General features: G+C 36.5%; 1 protein-coding gene across 1 annotated transcript in view; it reads right to left on the bottom strand.

The window, feature by feature from the left end:
• Positions 1-12,221, bottom strand: part of COL24A1 (collagen type XXIV alpha 1 chain) — a 169,416-nt gene that overhangs the window by 111,771 nt on the left and 45,424 nt on the right. Inside the window, exons 5-7 of the mRNA XM_058174721.1 lie at positions 12,078-12,131; positions 8,285-8,338; positions 6,908-6,961 (exon numbers count right to left, since the gene is read on the bottom strand). Of these exons, the coding sequence (XP_058030704.1) occupies positions 6,908-6,961; positions 8,285-8,338; positions 12,078-12,131 (162 nt within the window). The remainder of the gene's footprint in view (positions 1-6,907; positions 6,962-8,284; positions 8,339-12,077; positions 12,132-12,221) is intronic.

Genomic DNA, 12,221 nt, shown 5'->3' with positions numbered 1-12,221 from the left:
TTCACACGTAAAGTAGGTCTGAACATAAATATGCATTCTTGCAGTTCCTAAATTAATATTCTTCCACTGTTCATATTCATCCATCAACATATTTCACTTCCTCTTTTTCTACATAAAGGAGATCTAATTTCTTTTTGTGGTAGTTATTCTAAAGGGTTCTAAAGTACATGCTAGTGATAATTAGTCTATAAAGGTAAAGAGACATTGCAGCTGACAGAGGTCCTTCCTTATCAGGCAGCTGCAGTACTTTTATGTGCCTGTCCCATTTTCTTGAGCTTTTAAGCGAAATGTTGGATTACAGCAGTAAACCTCAGTCTGAGAATCCATACAGTAGACCACAGCTACCAATTGATGATTTCAGACATGCATACAAATGAAGGGGGGGGGGAATTAACAAAGTGAACATAACTCATTCTAGTCAGTATGTAACTATAATTTCATGCAGCTTTTTTGAAAAACACATGTGCTTATAATTTCTTTTAATTACAGGTAGTCCTTGACTTAACAAACATTCATTTAGTTTTGAGTTACAGTGGCATTTTAAAAAGTGACTTAACAACTGTTTCTCACATTTATAACCATGGCAGCCTTGTCAAGTCATGTGATCAAAATGTGGTTGCTTGTCAACTGGCATGCATTTACAATGGTTGCGGTGTACAGAGAGTCATGTGTTCGCCATTTGTAACTTTCCCAGCTGGCTTCTGACAAGCAAAGCCAATACAGAAACCTGGATTCCCTTAATGATGGTGCGATTCACTTAACAATTGCAGTGATCTGTTTAACAAACCATGGCAAAAATGGTCATGACACAACAGACTTAACTGTCTTGCTTAAGTGCGATTCACTTAACAATTGCAGTGATTTGTTTAACAAACCATGGCAAAAATGGTCATGACACAACAGACTTAACTGTCTTGCTTAGCAATAGAAATTCTATTCTCAATTGTAGTTGTAAATCAAGGACTTGCTTTTTTGTCTGTGGAGATTTTCAGTCATCCAGGTCATGGTTGCCCCAAAAGTGCTTTTTCAGTAAACAACTGGACTTTTTCTTTGAAGACATTTCGCTTCTCATCGAAGAAGTTTCTTCAGCTGTGACTGGATGGTAGGGAATGGAAAGATTTATATTCCCTGCAGACAGCTGGTAATTTGCAGCCTTTTAGCGGAGTCATTAAGGCACTGTGCTGACTTCAAGGCATATAAATCCTTCCATTCCGCACCATCCAGTCAGAGCCGAAGAGGCTTCTTGGATGAGAAGTGAAACATCTTCAAAGAAAAAACAAGAAAAGTCTAGTTGCCTTCTGAAAAAGCACCTTTGGGATAATGTTTTTTTATTCTCATCTGGAATAAATTAAATAGTAGTCGAATATAAGGCAGGCTTTCTGACTATTGTTTAAACCTCATTGTATTAACTCTATACATAAAAAGAAACTTTAGAATCTATAAATTTTAGTATACTCTTTTCTGAATGAAACATTGGCTATAAATCCAATAAATACAATTTCACATTTGCTTGCAATGTGTAACAATTTTCAGATGAAGCATGCTGATGTGTCATGTCTTATTTACAGCACTGGTGAATCCAACATGAATTCATTCTGATATATTATTCTTGTTCTGTTTAGAATAAACTCGAGAAGACACAATAATATATTATATGCTTAAGCCCATTGTTTGTCATAATTAGAAGCCTCTACATATTTATTCAAAATTTGGTTGGCAATTCTTCAAATTAACCAGCTAGCCTTTTAAAAAAATACCATGCTTAACATTTTGTACAAGTATAATATCATTTGAATGTTATTCCGAATTATTCGATTCTCTCGCCCCTGCTGTTCAACATCTACATGAAGCCGTTGGGTGAGATCATCAGTGGTTTCGGGGTGAGATACCAGCAGTACGCTGACGACACCCAGCTGTACTTTTCCACCCCGGACCACCCCAATGAAGTTGTTGAAGTGCTGTCCCGGTGTTTGGAAGCTGTACGGGTCTGGATGGGGAGAAACAGGCTCAAGCTTAATCCCTCCAAGACGGAGTGGCTGTGGATGCCGGCACCCCGATTCAGTCAGCTGCAGCCGCGGCTGGCTGTTGGAGGCGAGTTACTGGCCCCAAAGGATAGGGTGCGCAACTTGGGTGTCCTCCTGGATGATCGGCTGTCGCTTGAAGACCATTTGACGGCCGCTCCAGGAGGGCCTTCCACCAGGTTCGCCTGGTTCGCAGTTGCGCCTTCCTTGATCGGGATGCCTTATGCACAGTCACTCATGCGCGCTACCTCTCGCTTGGATTACTGTAATGCTCTCTACATGGGGCTCCCTTGAAGTGCGCTCGGAGGCTTCAGTTAGTCCAGAATGCAGCTGCGCTGGTTATAGAGGGAGCTACGCGTAGCTCCCATGTAACACCGCCTCCTGCGCAGACTGCACTGGCTGCCTGTGGCCTTCGGGTGCACTTTAAGGTGTTGGTTATGACCTTTAAAGCGCCCATGGCTTAGGACCTGGGTACTTACGGGACCGCCTGCTGTTACCACACGCCTCCCACCGACCTGACGCCCCACAGAGAGGGACTTCTCAGGGTGCCGTCCGCCAAACAATGTCGGCTGGCGGCCCCAGGAAGGGCCTTCTGTGGGGGCTCCCACATTCTGGAACGAGCTTCCCCCGGGTTTACGCCAAATACCTGACCTTCGGACATTTCGTCGCGAACTCAAGACTCATCTTTTTATCCGCGCGGGGCTGGCTTAAATTGGGATTTTAATGTTAAATTTATTAATTTTAAACGGGGTTTTAGTATGGTAAATTTTAATCACTGGGCTAATTTAAATAAGTTTTTTAAATCGTATTTTAAACTTGTATATTGTATTGTCGGTTTTATTATGCCTGTACACCGCCCTGAGTCCTTCGGGAGAAGGGCGGTATAAAAATCAAATAAAATAAATAAATAAATAAATAAATATAAATACATATACCTTCCACATATTCCCTGCAAGACATTTACAGTAGTTACTTCACATTCAATTTTTCTCTAGATCAACTCTCCGGAGGGAGAGGCTGTGGAATAACACAGGGGTCTTGCTGTGGGATCAAAAACTCCTTGTACACATGTAGAAACCTCAACAGCTGTCTGAATCCCAATTAAAATTTGAACTGAATTTACCACTCTGAAATCCACTTTACTATATTAATACATTTTTCTCTCTCTCTTCTTACATACATATTGATTGAAAGCAACAGAAAATATATACTACAACCGTTTACTGGTGGACCCTCATATACAGAAGATACAAAGTTGGAGAGTCATTATAAATAAGCTAGACCATCTAGTAAAAGAACAAATTTGATGGGAATTGCAGATTTCGTGGGGCTTATTTGCGCAAAAACAAGTTTACTACCAAAACTTACTCCCACTCTGCCCGGATATAAGCTGACAGCCAGCTTTATCCTAATCAAGTCCAAAGCACGTTCTGACAAGGTTCCAGCTCAGCGTTCAGAAGCCTGATGGTTTTGCTCTGACAAGATGGCTGTCAGCTTCCTCAGGCAGGAAAGGAACGAGTTCTAACAGCAATCTTTCTTTTTTTAACGCACATAATATCTAATCCTTTGGTGCACAAAGCTGGATCACTGACTGAACTTCTTTCTACTCTGCCTAGACAAGCTGACATCAAAATAAGGATTAGTTGCTGCTATAAAAAAGCATGCAGCCATGTAAAATAAATTTGGAACAAAAAAATGAGAATATCTCAAAAATAAAGTAGGAATGATACAAAACAAAAAAAGCTTATTATTCTTATTTAAAATATGTTTTTAGATTGGATTGCTTTATTGGGGGTTTTTTCAGTAAAAGTTAACTTTATAAAGCTGCAAATTTCTATTTTTGTTTTATTTGGCATATAAATGAAAATGTAATGATTTATGTCTTGCTCAACCTTAATTATTCACAAGGGTGGCTTTGTTGTTAAACAATTCATTTGTTTAACAACAAATGCTTTTTCAAGAGGCAACTGGACTTTCTGGTTTTTCTTTGAAGATGTTTTGCTTCTCATCCAAGAAGCTTCTTCAACTCCTTGGATGAGAAGTGAAATCTTTAAAAAAAAAACCAGAAAGTCCAGTTGTCTCTTGAAAAAGCACCTTTGGGATAGAGGCAGGCTGGTTTGGATGTCCTCAATATATGGACAAATATTTCTCGGGTTACAAAGGCAATTGGAACCAGAATTTTGTTGTTATGTACCAGTTTTTTATTGTGCCTTTTTATTTTCCAGAACAATCTGCATTTAACATTAATCTATTTTTTGTCATCACCAGCTTGACAAATATTAAACATTGTTTAAGGATCCAACATCACTGGATTTTAGGCACATGTAGCACAACAATGTCTGGATTCATAGTTACCTCTTTTTTAAAAAAGCGATCAACCTAAGCTTTCAAACTGAGGCCTATTTCATCTTGGTGGAACCTGGGCTGTTAATTTATTAGAACTACTAAGAATGTTGAACCTCCTAATATATGGACTTAAAAAAATTAGAATAAAGTACAACCAAGCATATAATTTTCTGTTCCAGGTAAATGTACCATTCAAGAAATATTGGCACAGTAATTCAAGATTTGGTGTTTGTTTGTTTTTAGTTGATGAAAGAAGTTCTACTAATCAACAATGTTAAAATAAAGTAATCTTTAATTTCTGGCCAAATATATTCATTTCTTCCCTTCTCAATTGCAAAGGCTGTTTTCTATTTACTATATTTTTTTTTCTAAGATGAAAGGCTGTTATGGTAAAAACATTTATATTGTACTTTGAAAGAATACAAAATTCAACCTATCTCCTTGAAGGTAAGGCCTTCATGCAGATCTGACAATTAATAAATACTGCTAAATTGATTAGCTATCAGACTAGTCAGATAGATAGCAATCAAATTTAATATTAATCTTTTTCTATGTCCCTGTTCTAGGATGTGGAATCCTGAAGAAATACATATCATTATTCAAAAAATGTAAAAACAAAGTTTGAATTGAAATGTCAGGTTTTTTTCAACAAGGAATTGTTCCAGAACACAAATAATAAAAATAGTAAAATTTATTAAGACATATGCTGATGCCATGTGCCCTGGTAAGACAATTCAGAGCAAGCTGAATTGATCCTGAGTAACAAGGAGAAAGATTAATCAGGAATATGATCAATTGTTTATCAATAAAGGCGAATATTTGTAGCTCAGAGTTGAAATAAAGGGTCCTTGATGCTTTCTGAGCTTGCTTGTTTTCTTCCAGACATTTCATTACTCAAGCTAGGTTATATCATCAGTGCTAGTCAAATAGTATAGGTTCCCTTGCTTGAGCAGGGGGCTGGACTAGAAGTCCTCCAAGGTCCCTTTCAGCTCGTTCTATTCTATTCTATTCTATTCTATTCTATTCTATTCTATTCTATTCTATTCTATTCTACTTCAAATTGTTTATATCCGTTGAGCACTCAGAGATAGTGTGGCTAGCATGCGAACTACCATAGTGGGAGGACATAAATAATATTAAGGTCACCTAGATAGATTTATCAAAACATTTTGTCATTTACACTATGTCTGCCTTTTTCTTTCTCTTGGCTTTGCAAGAGTATACAAGCTATGGTGCCTTTGCTCACGGCTGCCCAACAAGCTTCCAATGCTTTGCTGAAAAGCCCAGCATGTATTGTATTGCTTACATGCCAAGTAAAATTGTGCTGTATTTTCAAAGTGATTTGTTTATAAAAATGATTGTCACATTATATTTTGTAGTTCTGGCCTAATGGAAAAAACTTTTAGCAATAACCATGATGAAAGCTGCAAAGCTCTATATTTCACACAACTGGATTCATAGAGAGAGAGATTTGGCTACGTAATGTAATTGTAACATGGGAGACATTATGCAAATGAATATGTTTGAGCTTTAAAATAAAAGAAGAAATCAAATTTCCAAAGTACTTTTTTGTACAGACTTGCAGCTTATTATATGAATGCTAAATAATTATGTATGAATACTGTAATGCTTTTTCAGATTCCCTAAGAATCTCTTGACAGTTTATAAATATTAAATATTGAATTAGCCTAATCAACTCTGACCACTCTAATAGATTTGAAGAGCTCTGCACCAAATAAGCAATCATAAGCTCACTATGATAACTCAGAAGAAACACAATATAATCTCAACCTATATACCATTTATTTCTTACAGGAAAATAAAGGAAAAGGTTCCCCTCGCATATATGTGCTAATCATTTCTGACTCTAGGGGGCGGTGCTCATCTCCGTTTCAAAGCCGAAGCACCAGTGCTGTCCAAAGAAAGTCTCAGTGGTCAGGTAGCCAGCATGACTAAACGCCAAAGGTGCCAGGAACACTGTTACCTTCCCACCAAAGGCGGTCCCTATTTTTCTATTTGCATTTTTTACATGCTTTCGAACTGCTAAGTTGGCAGTAGCTGGGACAAGTAACAGGAGCTCATCCTGTTACGCGGCACTAGGGATTCGAACCACTGAACTGCCGACCTTTCGATTGACAAGCTCAATGTCTTAGCCACTAAACCACCGCATCCCTCAAAATATGCTTTATTTCCCACAAATAGCAGAATTCCAGTCAAAGAAGGAGCACCTCAATTGCCACAAATTACCATTAATTTGTAAATTTCCATAGTTTCCAAAGCATCAAGAATAATTGATATTCTTGTAACAGGGCTTTTCTTTTTAAAACAGATTTATTTAAACAATGTTTTATAGTATTGGAGTCTTATTGGTTATTGAAAACTTTGTTTCCTACATTTTCAGCATCAGGAGTGGCTCTGATGAAGAATTGCAACCTCAGATTCTGATATCTGTAATAAATTCCTTTTACAGATGAGCATTATTTGTAATTATAAACCTTAATAATGGCCTACACACACACATACAAAAAGAAGAATCTTACCTTTTCACCTTTGAGGCCCTCTATGCCAGGTAGCCCTGTTAGTCCTGCATCACCCTATAAATTTAGTATAACGTTAATGTAGCATGATACCAGATCGAAGAATGACCATGTATTCTAGAAAGACTATGTTCCCCACAGCCCTCAAATTACTGCAATATGACCCATCATCATGGCATTGCTTCTACCATTAGCAGATTTCAATGACTTTAAGCCAAAGATTCAGAGAATCTCCTGCAGATCTTTGTGTGAACAGCAGTGAACTAGCAAGGATTCCTGATTTTTGGTAGTAACATTATTATTTGGTAGTGGCAGTAGCATTATCAGTAACATTATCATGCTTTGCTCTTCTTAAATTATATTTCTGAAATAAAGAAAAACATGGAGTGAATTTTTGTTGAAGAATTATAAACTCTGCTAAGTGTTGGTATTAAGAATGAAGTCCAGGAAACAGAAATGTTTAGATCAAAATACAGTAGGTAGCTGATCCTTGGTGATTTTCGGATGTACATTTAACACAGCTTATTATTTTAAAAAATTAAATAGCAAGGTATCTGATTTTGATGGTAAACCACCAGGAAATACAATGGCAGCACACTGAAAAAATATTGAAGGAAATAATGTGGACTCCATATTATTTACAAGAAAGCTACAAAGACATGTCCATGACATCATCAGGAATTAATCTGAATTCAAAAGAAATGATACCATTTACATATTAACTCTTTTGCATTAAGCTCTGGATAGTGAATCTTGTAATAACAATAAAATTGCAAGGTCATCCCAGTTAGATTACAGCTTGATTGTTCTGGTGGGTATCAATAGCACCATCTTCAAAAAATAGAGAGGGTCATTGCTTAATAGAATAGTTCCAACCTTTTTTTTTCAAATATAAAACATGCAGTATCCATTTCAATTAGTATTTCTATTAGTTTTCAACTTAGTAATGTAAATCAAAAGAACGTACAGTTGTCTTTCCAAACAAAATTAATTGGTGAAATAGATTGTATCCAAAAGAAAGTCAACAATACAAGAGCACATTATATGGACCAATGTAGCATTTTGAGATCCATATGTTCAACAATTAGACAAACCCAACATTTTATTTCCCCTTTTGTTCGTGCATTGTGAGTCACCCTCCCATTAAAAAGATGAAACTTGCAATATGACACTGCTTTGATCATTTTGACGAAAGCAGGGAATTTCTGTTGATGCCCATGCTTTAACCAGAAAATGTTTGTAACTCTCCAAACCACAATTTCATTTGGCTACATAATCCTCCTATAATTTTAAATTGGATGTAAAAACATTAATCATACAGTACAAATAAGAATATGAGCAATATTTCTATTAGAAAGTTCTAGATCATAAATCATTTACTTTTTCTCCACGCTTTGCTCGTCCTGGGGAAAACCCTGGATCACCTTTGGGGCCCTGGGAGAACAAAATTAAATTAATATATAAGGCATGGGTATTATTGCGAAAAATCACTTAGAAGAGAATATGTTATTTAGGAGAAGGCTATATAGATTCAATGAAATATATAAAATAATGCTTTAATCAAGTGAATAATTTTCATTATATATTGGAGGTATTATTTTAACATGCAATTTACAACATTAGCCCTTCTAGATCTAGATCTAGAAAGATCTAGATCAAGAAAGATCTAGAAAGAGAAAAACACAGTTTTAGTAGCTATATTTTAGAAATATTTAATACTTCTCTAGTAGTTTAAAGTATATAATTCAAAAAGGACAAATTAAACTACTGTCATCTTATTCCAATAAAAAAACACCCCTATTCTTCAATCTTCTCAATCTTCAAGCAGTAAAGCTGCATCTAAACATATCCCCAATAACTCATAATATTTTCCTTTCTTATGTTCCTTTGCCTTCCTCTTATTCTAATATCTGTTTTCCCCTTATTTCTTTTTCTTAAATTTTCTCCTAATTTTCTTTTTTGTATTTATTCAGCTTTAGCACAGCTTAAGCCAATGTTAGCAAACCTCTGGGGCAATAGCAAAGTAATTACCTTTCTGCCAGGGGTGAAATCTATTTACCTTCCTTACTGGTTTGGAAATGCATGGGCCCTGCACACGTCACATGCATGAGCAGACCTGTGCATGCACAGAAGGTAAAAAACACATTACTTCCTGGTTAAAACCAGGAAGTAATGACGCCCCAGGCGGGTGGGCAAAACTTTGGTCCGCTATTGCTACCAGATTGCTGAACTACCAGCCACAATCACTACCGCATCACGTAATCCGGTCCGATCCAGGAGCATTTTACCCCTGCTTTCTGCCTCCCAAAGTAAAATGGGAAATTTTCAAAATTTTCTCCCCCAACCTCAAGTGAGAAAGTTTGTAATGAACAACCCCACATCTTACTTGACTTCAGGGTTCTTTGCTGAGAGTTTCAAAAAATCTCATAGAGGTTAAATTCTCATAAGTGTTGGCATACTGTTTTAAAATAATTTTTTATTCAGTTTGAGAGTTAGGCAAATGGTATATATGTTTGATTAATTCTGGCATGTGTGAGTAATACATTGCTGATTCCTCTCTTAAGCCTATTTGGAAACCATGTCCTTTTTGAAACGCTTGGCCTGATTTATTAGGATTGTAAACTGATTTTTCTAAATTGGGAGTATCCACTCAAGGGAGCTCAATCACTTTTGGTTCAAGTAGCGTCACTGTACATGTTCAAGCACATCTGTAAACATCAGAGGTACAGAGGATCTAAGATGTATCATGTACACTATATCATGATGACATTGTACAAATGATGGCAATTATGTACTTGAGTCATTTTGAGTAGCAAAATGGAACAAATACATGATTTGTATAATGACTTCCCACAACGTCAGCTTCTATAGGATTCTTACATACAAACATATTATTTAAACCTAAAGCGGCAGTTTGTAAAATCTGGAAAAGGATCTAGCTAAAAACATACCTCCAAAATGACCACTGCCTTGCTAAAGAAGCTGAGGGCAAAGGTGATGGACTGCCAACCATGTCTCCAAATCTAAACCCTATTGAGCATCTGTGGGGCATCCTGAAATGGAAGGTGGAGGTGCGCAAGGTCTCTAACATCCACTAGCTCTGTGACATCATCACGGAGGAGTGGAAGAGGACTCCAGTGGCAACCTGTGAAGCTCTGGTGAACTCTATGCTCAAGAGGGTTAAGGCAGTGCTGGAAAATAATGGTGGCCACACAAAATACTTTGGGCCCCATTTGAACATTATCACTTAGGGGTGTACTCACTTCTGTTGCCATCAGTTTAGACATTAATGACTGTATGTTGCTTTATTTTGAGGCGACAGCACATTTACACTGTTACACAAGGTGTATACTCATTACTTTACATTGTAGCCAAGTGTCATTTCTTCAGTATTGTCACATGAAAAGGTATACTTAAATATTTACAAAATGTAAATATTGTGTACTCACTTCTGTGATGTACTATATATTAATAAAGTATCTCTGTCTCTTAAACCATTTTTAAAATATATGACAAAATGAAGTCATTATATTTATACTATCAATTACTGAATTATTTCAAAATTTTATCGCACTCATTTTGTTCATGTTTGTAATGTGTGAGACATTTCTTTATTTCCCTTTTCTTAATGACTTTTAAATGATACACTATTAATCCATGTACCAATATTAACTCATTTTTCAATCTTATCTGTTTCTTCTAATTACTCTAAAACTTGAAGAGGTGGAATTTTTATTATTTCCTTTTTACAAGTAGGCAGCGGATCCTATCAATAACAAGAGATTAAATGTTAGGTATTCTGAAAACCCACAGAACATTTAAATTTGGGATTAACAAAATAAATTGTTGTAAATGCCCCAACACTGGAAATTTTTAAGACGGTTGGATAACCATCTGTCTGAGATAGTGTAGGGTTTCCTGCCTGGGCAGGAGGTTGGACTAGAAGGCCTCCAAGGTCCCTTCCAACTCTGTTGTTATTATTATTATTAAATTTCTTTTGGCTGTCTGCTCAAACCTGTTGGTGACTGTTGATGTAGGCTGACATAATCTTGGTAAAAACAACTGTTCATGCTAATTAGAGAAGCTGATGACGTTCTACTGAGCTTAACTTGGAAAGGATTAAACCTGTCTTAAAGGTGATGGAAGTTCTACTACCTTTAAATTCTTCTCTGGCTCCAATTGAAGAATTGCCACTTCTCCAGCCTATTAATTCCTCACTGTCCATCATAATTATATTTTCACTTCCTTACACTAAACAGGAGAAAATTAAGAAGCTGCAAGTGTAGGAATGAGGAACCATTCCTCGTCAAAACTTTATTCACTGCACTTGAATTTGTTGCTGCAGTATTCTCCTCCTCTTTGAATCAATCATGTTTTTCAACTTTCAGGAGAATGTGCAAAAAACAAACAAACCCAGAACCTAAATTTCTAAATTAATCCAAACATCAGTAACCCAGATTCGTATGCCAAAATATTCTCTATTTGCTGTTCTAGATACTTATAGTACACTCAAAAATTACATGGTACTTGTTTTACGTTAACCTGTGCAAAGCGTACATAATATATTTTAATGACCAGGAGCAGTTTTTAACACCTGTCACTGAAGGTCAGATTCCCACCCTAAGGAACTGTATTAGAAGAAATGGCTGTAGTTCTTTTTATCCTATAACTCATTTATCAAGGAGCTCTAACTAAATCTGAGTTGAAGGCCTTCCAGAATTCCCTACAGCTGTCTAGAGCTATCTAAATAGTTTCTGCTACTGGAGCTCCCTTTTAAACTGCCTACTAGATTTGATTCTATCAAAGCATTACAGTATTTTACCCTTCAGGTAAAATAAAAGAGGAATGCTGAGGCAAGATCTTTATTTCAGTATTCAAATATTTTCTTTGAATAATGCATGTGTGAAAATAAAATTAAAAATGGCTGCTTTGTTAACCGTTGCCTTTTAAAGCATAAACCACCTTTTAAATAATGGTTTTGCTTTTACAGATAGTCCTACTTCAGAACCACAACTGGGATGAGTAATTTAGTTACTAAGCAATGAAGTTGTTAAGCGGAAAATCACGTGGCCATGATGGTCATACTATATTATTTACCCTTTGGTTGTTAAGCAAACGGACCTGGTTGCTAAGTGAAAAATCATCAACATTATAATGTTCATGTGTAGCATACCTTTGGGCCAGGCAAACCTGGTAGCCCAGGATTTCCATGTGGGCCTGGAATACCCTGTGGAAAATATAAAATACATAATTACGAAGAACAGTAAGTATAAAATTTCATTTGTGCAAGGAAGTTTCTTAGGGATTATTAACCTAT

This window comes from Ahaetulla prasina, chromosome 3 (genome assembly GCF_028640845.1).
Source record: "Ahaetulla prasina isolate Xishuangbanna chromosome 3, ASM2864084v1, whole genome shotgun sequence".
Lineage (NCBI taxonomy): Eukaryota > Metazoa > Chordata > Lepidosauria > Squamata > Colubridae > Ahaetulla > Ahaetulla prasina.
Note: the sequence above shows the minus strand (reverse complement) of the source record. Positions and strands in the feature narration are given on the sequence as shown.